The sequence below is a fragment of the Symphalangus syndactylus genome, chromosome 17, assembly GCF_028878055.3.
Source record: "Symphalangus syndactylus isolate Jambi chromosome 17, NHGRI_mSymSyn1-v2.1_pri, whole genome shotgun sequence".
In the NCBI taxonomy this organism is placed as follows: Eukaryota; Metazoa; Chordata; class Mammalia; order Primates; family Hylobatidae; genus Symphalangus; species Symphalangus syndactylus.
The window spans coordinates 63,102,600-63,118,986 of record NC_072439.2 but is presented as its reverse complement, the minus strand read 5'-3'; the positions used below and the strand labels follow the sequence as shown (position 1 = coordinate 63,118,986).

Genomic DNA, 16,387 nt, shown 5'->3' with positions numbered 1-16,387 from the left:
CCTCCCTATACAGGTGTACTATTTTTTTTCTTTTATACTATTTGTTTTTTTTTTTACTGTGCTTTTTCTATTTTAGATACACCAGTACCATTGTGTGACAGTCTCCAACAGTAAGTATTCAGTACAGTAACATTCTGTACAGGTTTATAGCCTAGAAGCGATAGGCTCTACCATGTAGCCTAGGTGTATAGTAGGCTATGCCATCTAGGTTTGTGTAAGTACACTCTAATGTTTGCACAACGACAAAATCACCTGACATATTTCTCAATATATCTCCATTGCTAAGTGCCACATTTCTGTGTACTGATGTTTGGGAAGCTAACTCAAAAGATTTCTAGAGAGAACTTTTAACATAAAAAATAGTTCCCTTTCACTTTTAGAAAAGACCAAAAAAGAAACAAAAAAAAAACAAACAAGTTTTAGAAGATTGTTTCTTCTGAACTGAAGATTGGTGCCTAAAAGAACCTACAAAGTTAAATGATTAGGAAAACATTAAGAGATTGGGTCATATTTTTTGTTTTTAACTATATTAATAAGCTTTCAGGAAGTAAATATTAGCTGTGTTATTAAAATCATGACCTGGTGTTTAACCAAATCAGCAGCTTTAAAAATTATAACAATGTTTAATACTGGGGCTTATCCTTGGGCTGATTCAGTCCCATCTGCCTTAGCCCTGCCATCCCCATAGTTTCACACACCCTCTGCCTCACTTGCTTTCCTTGTCTGCAAGTGTTGAGTTTGTGACTTTTAGCACATTAGTTAGCTTTGCTAAGGGTCACAAATGCTACAGTAACGCCCAAATCTCAGACTTGATGACAGCCAATGTTTTCACTCACGTTGCATGGCAGTGGTTGGCTGCAACCCTGCTCCATGTCTTTTTCATTCCAGGATCCAGGCTGATGGGCAGCCCGTTTGGAACATGCTGTTCTTATAGAAGGAAATTAAAAAGCTGGTGGAAGCACAGTGGCATATATTAATACATCCAATGGCTGAGATGAATCCCTTGCCAAGCCCAGTGTCACTGAGGTGGGGAAGTATATTTCTCTTGCAGGAAGTAACCGCAAGTGGTGTTGCAGCATGCAGGAATGTATTGTTCCACAGAATGGGGAATGAAAAACTGAGTGCAGTCATACTGTAATTTGCCACACTCAGTATCTGAAAGGGAGAGGGAGCCTTCAGACAATGCCAGACAACTCTGCAACAGACCCCAATTTAGGCCCTGTAAACCAGAAACGTAAGAAATAATTTTTGCCTAATGCTACCAACTTTGGGGATGCTTTCTTATGATAATTAAAACATCTCTCACTAGGGAAATTTACCATTGTCTGTGGCCCCGGGGGCCAAGCCTTCTCTCCTCACATCTGGCCCCTCCTCTATACATGCCGGGCCTTACCCCTGCTTGAGGTTATCAATGAGTAATTTCCAAAACTCCTTTCCACTTAGCTCTGTTTCTGTTTCACTTTCTCCTTTCAGACCATGTGGGAAGCAAGGCAGAGGTGAATGCTGCTTAACATTCCTTCCCCCCCCACACCTGCCCAAAAAAAAAACAAACTCATTCAAGGCATTTCCCAGATAAAAGGAAATCAACTTCTCTAAAGATAAATTTTTAATCCAGCTTGAATTAATTTTTTATAAGGTGTAAGGAAGGGATCCAGTTTCAGCTTTCTACATATGGCTAGCCAGTTTTCCCAGCACCATTTATTAAATAGGGAATCCTTATTCCATTGCTTGTTTTTGTCAGGTTTGTCAAAGATCAGATAGTTGTAGATATGTGGCATTATTTCTGAGGGCTCTGTTCTGTTCCGTTGATCTATGTTTTGGTACCAGTACCATGCTGTTTTGGTTACTGTAGCCTTGTAGTATAGTTTGAAGTCAGGTAGTGTGATGCTTCCAGCTTTGTTCTTTTGGCTTAGGATTGACTTGGCGATGCGGGCTCTTGTTTGGTTCCATATGAACTTTAAAGTAGTTTTTTCCAATTCTGTGAAGAAAGTCATTGGTAGCTTGATGGGGATGGCATTGAATCTATAAATTACCTTGGGCAGTATGGCCATTTTCACGATAATTGATTCTTCCAACCCATGAGCATGGAATGTTCTTCCATTTGTTTGTATCCTCTTTTATTTCATTGAGCAGTGGTTTGTAGTTCTCCTTGAAGAGGTCCTTCATGTCCCTTGTAAGTTGGATTCCTAGGTATTTTATTCTCTGAAGCAATTGTGAATGTGAGTTCACTCATGATTTGGCTCTCTGCTTGTCTGTTATTGCTGTATAAGAATGCTTGTGATTTTTGTACATTGATTTTTGTATCCTGAGACTTTGCTGAAGTTGCTTATCAGCTTAAGGAGATTTTGGGCTGAGACAGTGGGGTTTTCTATCATGCCATCTGCAAACAGGGACAATTTGACTTCCTCTTTTCCTAATTAATTCAAGATGGATTAAAGACTTACATGTTAGACCTAAAACCATAAAAACCCTAGAAGAAAACCTAGGCAATACCATTCAGGACATAGGCATGGGCAAGGACTTCATGTCTAAAACACCAAAAGCAATGGCAACAAAAGCCAGAATTGACAAATGGGATCTAATTAAACTAAAGAGCTTCTGCACAGCAAAAGAAACTACCATCAGAGTGAACAGGCAACCTACAAAATGGGAGAAAATTTTTGCAACCTACTCATCTGACAAAGGGATAATATCCAGAATCTCCAATGAACTCAAATTTACAAGAAAAAAACAACCCCATCAAAAAGTGGGCAAAGGACATGAACAGACACTTCTCAAAAGAAGACATTTATGCAGCCAAAAAACACATGAAAAAATGCTCATCATCACTGGCCATCAGAGAAATGCAAATCAAAACCACAATGAGATACCATCTCACACCAGTTAGAATGGCCATCATTAAAAAGTCAGGAAACAACAGGTGCTGGAGAGGATGTGGAGAAATAGGAACACTTTTACACTGTTGGGACTGTAAACTAGTTCACCCATTGTGGAAGTCAGTGTGGCGATTCCTCAGGGATCTAGAACTAGAAATACCATTTGACTCAGCCATCCCATTACTGGGTATATACCCAAAGGACTATAAATCATGCTGCTATAAAGACACATGCACACGTATCTTTATTGCTGCACTATTCACAATAGCAAAGAGTTGGAACCAACCCAAATGTCCAACAACGACAGACTGGATTAAGAAAATGTGGCACATATACACCATGGAATACTATGCAGCCATAAAAAATGATGAGTTCATGTCCTTTGTAGGGACATGGATGAAACTGGAAACCATCATTCTCAGTAAACTATCACAAGGACAAAAAACCAAACACCGCATATTCTCACTCATAGGTGGGAATTGAATAATGAGAACACATGGACACAGGAAGGGGAACATCACACTCTGGGGACTGTTGTGGGGAGGGGGGAGGGACAGCATTAGGAGATATACCTATTGCTAAATGACGAGTTATTGGATGCAGCACACCAACATGGCACATGGATACATATGTAACAAACCTGCACATTGTGCACATGTACCCTAAAACTTAAAGTATAATAATAAAAAAGATAAATTTTGTCATTCTTTTAAAAGGTTGCAGCAACTGCTGTGATGGTTCTGAATGCCACTCTTCCCTCTCTTCCAACATATGTACAAACTACAGAAACAGGATGAAAATGTAACAAAATTTGAACAGAAAATGCCTCTCAAAGATTTCTTCCTGCTTTAAAATTACCTTTTATTTCAGTCTCAACAATGAAGATAAATCATTTTTATAACACAGATGTTTTAACAAATATATTAACAAATTTAGGTAAAGGTAAAAAGTGGCATCAAAATGTCATGAGCAAAGACTGCTGGGGTGCAGGCCAAATGCTGTGTTTGCTGCTAAGCCCCCAGCCTCACGTGCCCAGCGTCCCGCTTTCTTCTGTGCAGGCAGGGGCTGCCTCCCACCTCAGTCACTTTTGTTGTTTAAGACAGAGTCTCGCTCTGTTAATCAGGCTGGAATACAGTGGCACGATCATAGCTTACTACAAACTCGAGCTTTTGGGTCCAAGTGATCCTCCCACCTCAGCACCCCCCAAGTAGCTGGGACTACAGGCGTGTGCCACCACACCTGGCTAATTTTTCAAAAACTTTGTAGAGATGGGGCTTACTATGTTGCTCAGGCTGCCACTGCTCTTTACCAGCCTTTCTTGCTCCTCATGCTTTGACATGTGAACCAATCCCAGCCAGTGGGACCCCAGGTGATTGCTGGTGGGCTTCTGGGGGTGTTGCTTTCTAATAAAGACAAAGGAGAAAGTCTCCTTTTCTTTGGCCAGATGTTAGGTCTGCAATGATAGTATCTGAAGCAACCATGTGGATCCCATGAGGACAGCCTAAAGGCCAGGGCAGTGGCTGAGGTGGACAGCCTGGCTCTTGATGACATCATTGAGCCACTGAACCAACCCTGTGACCACAGACTTCTTGGCCCTGCATGTGTGAGTTCCTGACCATGGTGGGTGCAGTGGTCTGTTACAGCTGAGGGCATCCAAATTTTAGGAACGTACAAAACAGTTTTCCTCTTCCTGAGGGTCAGGGCCAGTGATGAGTGGGGCCGAAGTGAAGAGATAAACCCAATTTCCTGTAAGGCAGACAGAATGCAGCTTGTCCATGACGCAGGAGCTCCATGCTCTGGGATGCATCTTGTTGGAGAATAGATCCCAGCCTGAGTGAGCAGCCCACATTGATGGATTGGAGATAGCGGAAATAAAAAATGCCTTCTCTTCCTTGCTCCTCAATAAGTGATTGCCTTCCATTTCAGGCAGCAGAGTCTGAATTCCATGGTAGCATGGAAAGGGGCACAGCATCCTGGTTACAAACCTGAAGAGTACACATCTCTCACTAATGAAGCCATCACAATATGGAGCCAGGTCTTCCCATTTGAACGAGGAGAGAGGACAGGGTCACATTTGCTTGCCTTTTACTGCTTACTCACTGAATAGCATCAGGGAAGGTTTACTTTATGAACCTGGCACAAAGTAGGTTCTGGGCCTGATGTTAACAACATTCACTCTGCCCTCTTCACAAATGAAAAGGTGGAAAATTTCTGACTTCTGGTAAATTCACATTGCAATGACTGTTTCTCTGGACACAGATCTGGCAGTTCTCCCATCCCTCAAGGCTGCTGTGATTGATTTATTTTAAAAAGTCTTTCACGGTTTCAGAAGAACAGTTGAAAAGCTGTAGGTAGAGGTTAATTTGGTGTTCACAAATCAAGTGATAGTCCACTCTATCTCATAGCTCAATGAATAGTAGGATTAGGAGAGAAATTTAACTTCATTTTTGTAGTGAATCCCTTTTTATATGTACCTTTAAAAACTTCTGCACTTCCTTTTTTTTCTCCTTTAGTGAACCTTAGCATATAAACAAGATAACTTTTTAAAAAAGCATTTTATATGTAGAGATGAACTTTTATATTTCCTAGACTTAAATTTGAAAGCAGGTAGAGTAGGCAATTGTTTCACCTGCATAACAAACTCCTTTTCTTTCCCCTTTTTTTAAAAGGGTCTCACTGTGTTGACCAGGCTGGTCTCAAACTCCTGAGCTCAAGTGATCCTCCTGCCTTGGCCTCCCAAAGTGTAGGTATTACAGGCGAGAGCCACTATGTCTGGCCCCAACTTTTTCTAGGAAATTCTGAGAATTGTCTAATCCACGAACTCCATCTACATGGTTAGTGCAAGTCACCATGTTACTACAATATGGCCTAAGCCATAAGTACTACCCACTCTTCAGAGCCTAGAATCCTGGAGAGAGTTTACCTCTATTTCATTCTGTCTCCAAATTTTACAGTGTTTCTTCCTGCATCTTGTGAAAACCTTTGCAGATGGATATTCTGTTCTGAACACTTTTCTCAGAGGTGCATCATGCTGTGTTGCTGGAGCCTACATCTGTGTATAATGTAACCCTTGTGACCTTATAGTAATTACTATATAAACTTTGTCGATGCGTTACTATAAAGCTGGGTAAAAGTTGTGTTAGGTTTACAATAAACATTTTTTGTTGCATACATTGTATACATGTTTATAAATTGCCTTGTTTTGAACCAGAGCCAGGCTTATTCCCATTCCAAATGAAAGCACCAAAGTCTCAAAACCTCCTGCCTCTTGCTTCTGTTATGCTTTGGTCTTATCCTCTACCCATGAATTGTTTCTTTGCTTTCCACATAGAACTCCAGCTCAGCTACTCTAACTCAAAAGCATAGAGAAATTATAAAATTCAAGAACAGATATTAGAATGGAGAATGAGTTTAACTTAATACCAGCAGTCTCATGTTTAAAGTCTAGCAACTTTATGTGTTTATTTTTGCTTTAATCTTGTCCTGGGTAAATTTTTAGCTGTTCATTTTTATATAACACAGGATCAGAGATAGCAAGAACACATTAGTCTCTACAAGGCTAATTCTACCCCAGCAACCCATCAAAGCGACCCAAATGACACGCCATGCATCTTGAGTGACCGTGCACTGCCATATACTCTGAGCTCTACTACAGGTAATGTTACACCAAATTGACATTGTAACTGTGTTTCAAATGTCTCTTAGAGACAAATATAGATCAGTCGGTATAATAACCTCTGAAGACTTCCAAGAGTAATGAGGTTTCGCCAAGGCTTTTTGTATTTATCATGCATAGTTTTCAGGAAATAACTTAGGAGAAAGCCTGATTGATTTGACAGTCATTTTGACCTGTGATTTATTTATTAAATACAATTTGAAGATTCCTAAAATAAAGTATTGCCAATAAATTATAGATCCTGTATCTCTTTATTAAAAACAAATAATTCCTTGTGATTTTTAAAGTTGCAAGAAAATGCTGATGGAAAAATTTTCATGATGTTGAAATAGGTATAAATAAAAGCTTATACAAAGCCACTGTCTCAACATCAGCAGGATAAGAGATAAGAACTTTTGAGACATTATACTGTTCCCCAAAAAAACACTACTAAATTTTTTTTCCTTCCCCTTTTTCTCTCCCCACTCTGTGCTTTCCTCCTTTCCATCCTTAGTAACTGAGCTCCATCTATGGTTTTAATCTTACTAAATCAGAAATTGGCTTGGTTTCATTTGAATTTCCTTTTATATGTGCTCATGATTAAAAACAAAACAAAAACCCTACTTTTGATCACAATCAGATCTTTACTGTCCCTAACCATTTACTGTCTAGTATATGAAGTATATGAATTATTCTAATTCAATAGGATTCTAATGCAATTTGGCAATAACTAGTATTTGGATTTAAAAAGCCATTGGCATAAACAGAAAGACATGTTTAGGGGAAATGAGCAGGCAAGCAAATAATTTAGAAAGAAGTGATGGTTTCTGTGGTTAAAAATAAAAGTCTGGGATTTAGTTTTTCTTTGCCATACAGAAAACAGATGTTGCTATTTTTGTTCAAAATACAAAACTTAAATTCCATGCTTAGACTCTGGAATGTGTAAAGTAACTATGGATACCAAATTTATTATTAAAAAAAAATCCGACATTTAGTCTTCTGTTCATATTTGAAATCAGGAAATAATTGTGCTCCTGAAATGTTTTCTATATAACAGATTCACTGATTTATACTCAGAAACACTGAAGATACTTTCAGTTCTGGGCTCTCTTTGGGGGCATAAGGTTATTACACTAGTCTCTTGGGAACAAAAATAAAAATAGGCCATGGAGAGATGTTCTTGCTCCTCCCTTTTCTCCTTTTCTATAATCCTTTTCTTCCCCCAGAAAGATGTTGAGAGAGAGACAGCCTGGCTTTCACCAGCCTACTGCTGCACCCTTGCACAGCTGCTGGCCCACTTGGGTGGAGGCTTCCAGTGGCACCCTCCACTGGGACAGTCCCACCTCCCGTCCTGGTCCCCAGAGGCTCCATGTCTTACTCCCCACCCCATCCTTCAGAAACTAGGTGAGCTAGTAAAATGGAGTAATTATCTTCTGCAGTTTGCTTGAGTGTTGGCAAGAAATTCCCAATCTCATATCACTTACTCTTATATGTGAGAAATAATTATTCTAATTCTGCCCTGTCCCAACAAATCTAAGCCCATTGGAAGAAATCATGAAGATAACAATTTTCATCCCATTGGGTCAGTATTGAGTGTTATAATATCTCTGAGTCCCCACTAGGGTGTAAGCCCCAAGCAGGCAGTGATGGCGCCTGAGTGCTCACCAATGGATACATTCACTCAGACACAGTCACTGCCTGGCACATAGTAGATGTTCACACACACACAAAAAGAAAGAATAAAATATACAAACACACTTACAGCAATAGTAGTGACTTTCCCAATGTAATCTGTTCATAAGATTGAGCAATCTGTTATAAATGCAATGATGCTTCTATTTTAAGAAAAAAACTCATACATTTTCCTTATACAAATTATGTATGTGAGCAGAGTTTACATTGGGGTCTTTTGGAATGAACTGTTTAATTACTATTTTCCAGGTTTGTAAGAATAATCATTTATCTGAACCCACTAAAATTTCTATTTGTCTCTCTCTTCTGTTTTTTTTTTTCCTGGCTGCCCATGAGAATGCTGAGACACTATCAAATAGATTTCAATTCTGTGACCTGAACTGCAGTTGTGTAAGTGCTATATATCAAAATCACTTGCTTTAGTAATTGAAGAGTAAACTGAAAGACAATATTGTAGATGTTAAAGTTTCAACGTGAACATGTAATAAATTAAAAAGAACAAACACGTGCTTTCTAGAATAGAAGCAAAAGTTACGGGTTTTCTCCATGGTCATATTTTATTCATTATTCTACTTTCTGCACACTGTATATGCTTGAGATAAAACAATAACCAAGATGATAAATAAAGACTGTTAGTTGTAGTCTGGGCGCCTAAATAAGAGGAGTATTCTTGCTTAATGTCCCATGGTTCTAGCTTTTCTCCACACAGCAGGATTTAGACATTTTCATTACTACACAAAGAAGTCATCATTTGTCCTAAGATAGACAAATGAGAATTTAAAACTTATACAAAAGACATCTTTTTCTTGGGTTAGAGATGTCTAATACATCATTTCTACAGGATTAATTTTTTAAGTTATATGAGCAGCCTGACCCATTGCATTATATGGATTAGAAAACTCTCTAAGAAGCAAGAATATCAAATCACTCTGTGGTTTGTTTTTGTGAAATTGTCTGTTGTAAATTGAGTACTCACTAGTATTCATGTTGGCATTTGCAAAATTACCACTATGTTAAAACTCCCTCTCAGTTGTAGCTGTGACTATGTTTATCTGACTTCAGTTTTATTGTCCACAATTTGGAACGTGAACGGAACCTAGGACAGTAAAGGTGTTGAGGACAGCAATAAATGAGATCTCATGTATCCATTTTCATCAGAAAAAAATGGAATAGGGACTGCAATTTTACTAACTTCACAAATAACTGAGAATGTTCATTTTCTCACTTCAATGTTATCTCCTTCACTAAGAGCGTAAGTACAGAAAGCATAATTCATGATGTAATGAACTATAACACCTCCTTTTCTTAATTTAAAATATTTCCTTTTATATTACTCTCCCTTGATTTGGGCTTCTGTATTTTCTAAAAAATGCTTTCCTTTACATTCTAATTTTGACCACACTGGAAACTGATTTTACAGTTTTTTATTAGAAAGTGTTCCAAACCATTTTTCTTAAATGTGATTCTGCCCGTGCCATCAGTCCTACAAAAGGAAGCTTTAAAATTAAAGTGCTATCCTCATTAACAAATAAGCAAAGCATTAACCAATACGCTAAGAGAGAAGCCCATTTTTTTGAATGGTGAAAAGTGGTAACAACTGCCTTTTCTTGATCTATGTGCAGGTGTCAGAAATTACTATTAAACACAACCTATATATAGTAAAAATCTGATAATCCACATTTCTTATAAGCTACTTTTTACATTTTTAATGTCTGGGTATCCTAAAGGGGTTTTTCCCTGATACTTGACTATTACATCCGCCTTTGCTTCTGCATGAACACATTTTACATAGTGAATTATCTAATTAATATAGAAATATTTTGAGATAATGCATGATATCATATTTAACTTATGAACTGCCTCATGACAAAAGGTAATGAGAGCTGATACAAGCCCTCTCCTGAAGTGGCAGCGAGTAACCCGGGCAGGCTTTGCTCTGGGTCACTCAACCCTCTCTCCCCCACAGTCTGCCACCAGTGCCTTCACAGTAATCTGCTTGTGCTCAGTGTCCTCGGAGGTTTTTGAGATTAACTTGGATTTGGCAAATGTTAGGTGGGATTTTGTGTTTAAATAATGCAAGGTTATAGGACTTCAAGAATAAATGAAACCACATCTCTAAATACAATCTATACCTTTGCTGCATGCTTGCTTTTTGGTGGCACTTTGAAAAGGGAAACTGTCTGTGATGATTTGTTAAAATGAATAGTTGCTGCATGCTCTCCTCAAAGTCCTTAACTTGGATTTGTTAAAGCAGTTGTACATAGGATGCTGTGGTTATTACTAAACACATAAAAATTATCAATAATCAACCCTAGCCTCAACAGTCTGCTGTTCAACAGTGGTAAAAATAACAAATAGACAAAGCATTAACATTACTAAGGATCAGCAAACAAACTTACATATTAGAAAAAATGTTTAGAAATGCATCTATTGGAAGCCTCATGGTATCAACTGCCCCTTGCCCTTTGCAATCCACCACCTAGCCTAAGTGATCTTACTTTTAGTTTTTTAAAATATTTTGGATAATGTGCAGATGGTGAGCTATTCCTAAATATTGGACGTAATTTTAAGTTAATGACTTTTGCCTTAATTCACTCCGTACCGTGTTTTCGACTAGATTTGTTTCATCCATTACTTTGGGGTAATCTCTCATAGCTTCCCAAACCTATTTCTGTAGCCAAGAGTAACTGCTGTGGAACTACAGGAAGGCCTCACATTTTAGGCAAGAGATAACTTGCTAAACTTAATTATGTACATAAAACACAAAAGGTGGGATGATACGGGACAGGAATTTTAGAAGGTATGAACTCTAATTGATTTCAAATTATTTCACTGAATCCAGAGAGGACAATAAAGGAAAGTAAATAAGTGTTAATAGTTTACATTTCAATTATTATATAAGGGATCATTAGTTTTAAAAATCGTTAAAATTTCAAAAGTGAATTAAAATCAAATTTGTGTTTTTCCTTTTCTGTGATTTTCTATATATTTTCAAATATCACATAGTAATGAAATATAAAACTATTCATTTTGATTCAACCCGAAAAGCAAAGGTAACTGCAAAAAAGCAATGGAAAGATCTTGGAATGAATTTGAGACATATCTAGCTATGGCAGGGCTCTTGCTCATTATTCATATAAAAGAAAGGGATGGCCGGGTGTGGTGGCTCACACCTATAATCCCAGCACTTTGGGAGGCCAAGGCGGGTGGATCATGAGGTCAAGAGATGAAGACCATCCTGGCTAACACAGTGAAACCCCGTCTCTACTAAAAATACAAAAAATTAGCCAGGTGTGGTGGAGGCCACTTGTAGTCCCAGCTGCTCGGGAGGCTGAGGCAGGAGAATGGTGTGAACCTGGGAGGCAGAGCTTGCAGTGAGCCGACATTGCGCCACGGCATTTTTAAGTAGGATTGTTCTGCTATCAATATGAGGCTGCTGTTGGTCATATTAAGTCATACTACTTCTTAACACTGCTTTTATTAACAAGTCAGCTTCATATATGAAAGGCTCATGCTTCTAAGTTGCAAATTTTACTGCTACTACTAAGAGTCATCGTGAATGAAAACACAGCAATATTTCAATATACCAGAATTTCCCAAAGGGTGTTCTTTAGAACACAAGTTCCTTGCAGTGTTACTAGGTGCTACTCAAAAAAGTTTCTGTGGTCAAATTAATCTGGAAAACACTGGGCTAACTGACAGTAGATATTTGTTGTTTTTTTCTCTCCCCTGCAGGACATTTAAATTAGAGCCTTTAATGGACTCATTTTTACTAACTTTCTAAGATGGTATGTGTTTTCCAAACTTATTTGATCCTAGAATCCTATATTTAGAAGAGCATCTTTGGAACTTGTGCTCTTTGGAACACACTTCGGGAAACACTGGATTCTATTATTTCTATAGCTAACTAACTAGCTCAAAAGTCTAGATATCAATGACTTAATCCAGAGGCAATTAAACAGGCATAGTATCTAACAAACAGTCATGTCATTTCTCCAGAGCTGGATGACAAATGCTGGTGCGACATGCTAAGGCAATTTGGGGGAACTATTAGGGGATGAACAGTCTAGTGGTAGGTCAAAAGGAGGAAAAAAGAATTTCTGAAATCATTGGAAAAGTTTTATACAAAGCATATATTCCTATAATTTCAAATATACAATGATTTGCTGCCTTTTCTAAACACAGACCTTTCATTGACACAGTTGCAAGAGCGATCTGGCAACAACTTTTAGAGAACAAAAAAAATCAGGAAAATCAAGATACACCTTGATACACAAGTTCTTGCAATGTTACTAGGTGCTACTCAAAAAAGTTTCTGTGGTCAAATTAAACACAAAGGAAATTAAATGCAAAGGAAACAGTGGACTCAATTTCCTAGAATCCAACAGTGAAATCAATTCCTAGAGTCACTTCGGATTAAATTGAAATGATGATGCCATCACTCTCATGCAATCCTGTTTGCCATTTACCCAAAATGATGTAATAGTTATACTTGTATGAAATAAAGCCTGTTTTAAATTATCCAGCTTGCATCCTTCACTATAACACTCTGTGTAATATTCTTATGACATATACAAGATTCAAGAAGCCAATACCTCAGTCCACAGCAAGGAATAAAATGCAGCCACTGGTTACCAGTAATATGTACATATGTACACAGATATGTCACATTAGAACAGCAATTCAGAGTTAATTGCCTTGGGGCAAGTTGTTCATATAAAATAAATACAGGTCTTGGGAACAGCTTTGGAGCTTTCTATGTAAGTAAGTGTTGTTTAGTCCTATGATGAAAGAATTGTAGATACAATTAATTAAAAAAAAAATTTCCCTAGCTGTCCCTCCCCCAACCTATGTTAAGAGTACAAATTGCCAGTGGAGCAGCAGCAGAGCACTGCATTAATGGAGACCTGGGCCTGGCATCTTGCTGAGGTCTCATAAGCACATGGCCATTCCCGTCTTCATTTCTAAAAGACTGTAAAACCATCCCAAAATTTGGCACCATGGGGACTATTGGCAATTCGAACTCGAGCTAGCTAGGGAGTCTAGGAAGCCTTGGGTGACAATTCCAAAGCTTTGGCAGTGCTGCTTAGGGAAGCTTCACATGCAAACATCTCAAATCAATTTCCCTAATGGCTAGATTCAGCATTCCCAGGTCCCTGGGGAGCAGCCAGTGTACCACAGGGCACCCCAGGAGTGATGTCTGCACATCCCCAACAGCTGGAAAAGGGCTAGGGAGAGAGAGCTCCAGAAGGAAGGGAACAAAATACTCTGATTTTAGATATAACTATCCTAACTATTAATGAAACTGCTACAGTTTTGCTTAGAACTTCTATCTTTTGAAAATCTACAAGCCATAGTAGGGGGGAAAGAGGCAGTAATGGGAGTAGGATATATACACTCTATTTGGTTAACATCAGAAATGAATTAATTGTACAAAGCAAAATTTAGAAGACGCCTTGTGAACCTCAGTTAGAGAGAAAGTTATGTAACTCGTGCACTCAGCACCATCTGTTAAGAAATTCTGCAGGGCACGTAACCACTGATTTACTAATTTAGTAGCTTTTCTTTTTCATCTTTATCAAAACACTGCTGCTTTCATTTTAGACAATAAAAATAACTGTGGAATTTAAAAATGTCTTTTCCTTGCTATTATACATTTTTGTGCTATGTTAAAAATAAAGAAAGTTGGCTATGGGCTGCAAAGTGCTGACACCATTGGTGCTGATTTCAGTTCAATGGTGGGTGGGGGCAACTCTTAGGAGTCAGAATGTCCTGAATTTCCAAGCAAACTCAGCCGCCTGGCCTGGCCATCTCAGCACTGCTCACAGCCAGCATTTGTTTTCCACATTCCCTTCCCTGTCCCCACCCCAAGTATTAATACACACATCCACATATTCAGTGTCTCCCCATAGGCAAATGCTTAAATCTAAAATGGTGGCAGATACTTTGTACTAGAAGATTCTATGGCTAAAAAACAATAACCAAGGTTCTAACTGTAATTCTGGAAAATATAGTAAACAAAAAGTAAGCAAATCTCATGGGAAATCATCAGCAATTCTCAGTGCAGTCAAAGAAAGTTAAGTGCTTGGAGAAATCAAGACAGATTGCAGCCCTCCACATCCACAAGGCAATTTCTTCACTCTCTCGAATTCTCCCCTGGACACTGCTTTGGGAAAGCTCTACAGCAGCAGGAGGGGAGAGGGCAGGGCTCCACGGCGAGGAGGTGGCCAGTGAATGTGGCATATGGGAAGCTATAACCACAAATGCTCACAGGGAAAGAACAAAACCAGGTGGATACAGAGGGGTGGGAGGCAACGAAAGTTTTGTTTGGCTGTTTGAGTCACCTTAGGCAAAGAGAGTGACCCAGCATTTTCTCTAAATAAACTTATAAAATACCAAGGTTGGAAAAACGATACATTAGTGATACAGGAAATGGAGAGCAGCAAGCCAGGCCCCAAATAATTCTGGCCCACTTACCAATATGGGTTCACGCTTGAATTCCCGACTTGCTGTGTTGCCACTGCCAGATCCCTTTGCTGCCTCCCCTGCAGGCCTGCAGGCCACAGGGGGCGGTTTGTGTTTGCCTGGGGAAAGCTCCCTGATGTGGATGGAGATTTGCAACCAAATGTTAAAGACTGCTGCCTTTCCATTATCAAGGAGAAGCTCATCCCAGTAGTTTCCCACCAAATCCCAAGCTGCAGTAGCTGGGAACTCCACCTGGCTTCAAGGAACACAAATACAGTTATAGGCTGCTGCTTCTCAGAACACTGCGTGACACTTGAAAACTACTTGGAAAGGGGCAAGGAAAAACACAAAAACTGGCAGCTGGAGCTCAATTCAGGGTGGTAACCTCACCAGCTCACTCCTTTCTCAATGCAAACAGCTTACTTGCCAGGGAACACTGTGACTCATTCAGTATCATTTCCTTCATCTACTGTTGAAAACAGAAGGAATCATGGTATTGTGGCTTGCTTTTTTCATTTCCCCAATGTGGTTTCTTGCTCACGTAAGATGAAAAATCAGGGTGTCGGTGAATTTAACAGCTGCCTATTACATACGGTAAGGACTAAGCAAAAGGTCATGCATGATTAGGATAAATGCACAAAGTTTGGTCAGGTGGTATACAAAGTCTATTTAACTATTAAAGGAAGCAAGGGAAAAGGGTTATTTCTGCTGTGCAGGCAGTTGCCACTGGTCTCTCATCCTCTCTGCTTCTCGCAGTCCCCAAGAGCAGCCAAAATAATAAACCATTCCAAATCTGCTTCCAAGCTGCTACTGAGCAGAAAACATGGGCTCAGAAGGACAAAGCATTCTTAGGACAGCTCTGTCTCTCGGCAGAGGGTGTTGGCCACATCAGCCCCTGACCACTCACAGGTGACACAGTGGTCTGTCTCCTGCAGCACTGGGTGGCCTGTCCTGTCCACTGTTCCAAAGAGAGGACACAACAGCTGATGCCTGGAGGACCCTGAACAGGATCTTGAAAAGAATCTTCAGGGAGACTAAATGGCACATATGCTATTCACTTCATATATGTGACTCTACAGCTATTTATTTATATATTTTGGGCACTGGATGAAAGAGTTGGGAAAACATGAAGAAACCATTTTCCAGTTTCTTAACTACATTGGCCAACGGCACCCTCTGTTCATCACTAATTATAGACCTAAGACCACCAGGGAGGGGGGATTCCATGTCTGGGATGGATGATCCTAATTACAACTCCCACACTTTTCACTAAATTAAAAGAGACCAGTGTGTTGAAAGTCCTTTAGTCTAAGGCAGCTGAGACCCCTGAAGGGTTCACTGCTCTTCTGTTTTGCTGCTATTTCTGAACTTCACCACCATGACTGTTATATTGTCAGGGCAGCCTCTGTAAAATGACTGTAGAACTATGCTTTTGGCCCCAAAGTGAGGTTCATCCAAGCGCTCCTTGATGAATCGAACTGCTTCTTCATTGCTGAAAGCATCCCAGAGGCCATCTGATGCCAAGATCATGAACTCGGGCTGAAGCTTGTCCAGGTCAAAGGTCAGGATGTCTGGGTCTGGGATGACCACGTTGAGATTTTTCAGCGGATAATCCCCCAGGGACCGAGACATGGCCAGGATTCCCTGGACCCTCCAAGAGCCATTGAAACTGATGAAACCACCTAGAAAGACAGGATGA

At 39.5% G+C, this 16,387-nt stretch overlaps 2 protein-coding genes across 8 annotated transcripts in view; one reads left to right on the top strand and one right to left on the bottom strand.

Annotated features, from left to right (window-relative positions):
* The window catches only part of B3GALNT1 (beta-1,3-N-acetylgalactosaminyltransferase 1 (Globoside blood group)), a 34,446-nt gene extending 21,702 nt beyond the window's left edge, over positions 1-12,744 (top strand). The window contains exons 4-5 of the transcript XR_010116487.1: positions 77-110; positions 889-12,744. The gene's annotated coding sequence lies outside the window, so the exon portion shown is untranslated. The remainder of the gene's footprint in view (positions 1-76; positions 111-888) is intronic.
* The window catches only part of PPM1L (protein phosphatase, Mg2+/Mn2+ dependent 1L), a 316,391-nt gene continuing 309,636 nt past the window's right edge, over positions 9,633-16,387 (bottom strand). For all 7 annotated transcript variants that reach the window (XM_063620389.1, XM_063620394.1, XM_063620393.1 and 4 more), the window contains one exon: positions 9,633-16,370. In XM_063620389.1, the coding sequence (XP_063476459.1) occupies positions 16,024-16,370 (347 nt within the window). In that variant the 3' untranslated portion in view covers positions 9,633-16,023. The remainder of the gene's footprint in view (positions 16,371-16,387) is intronic.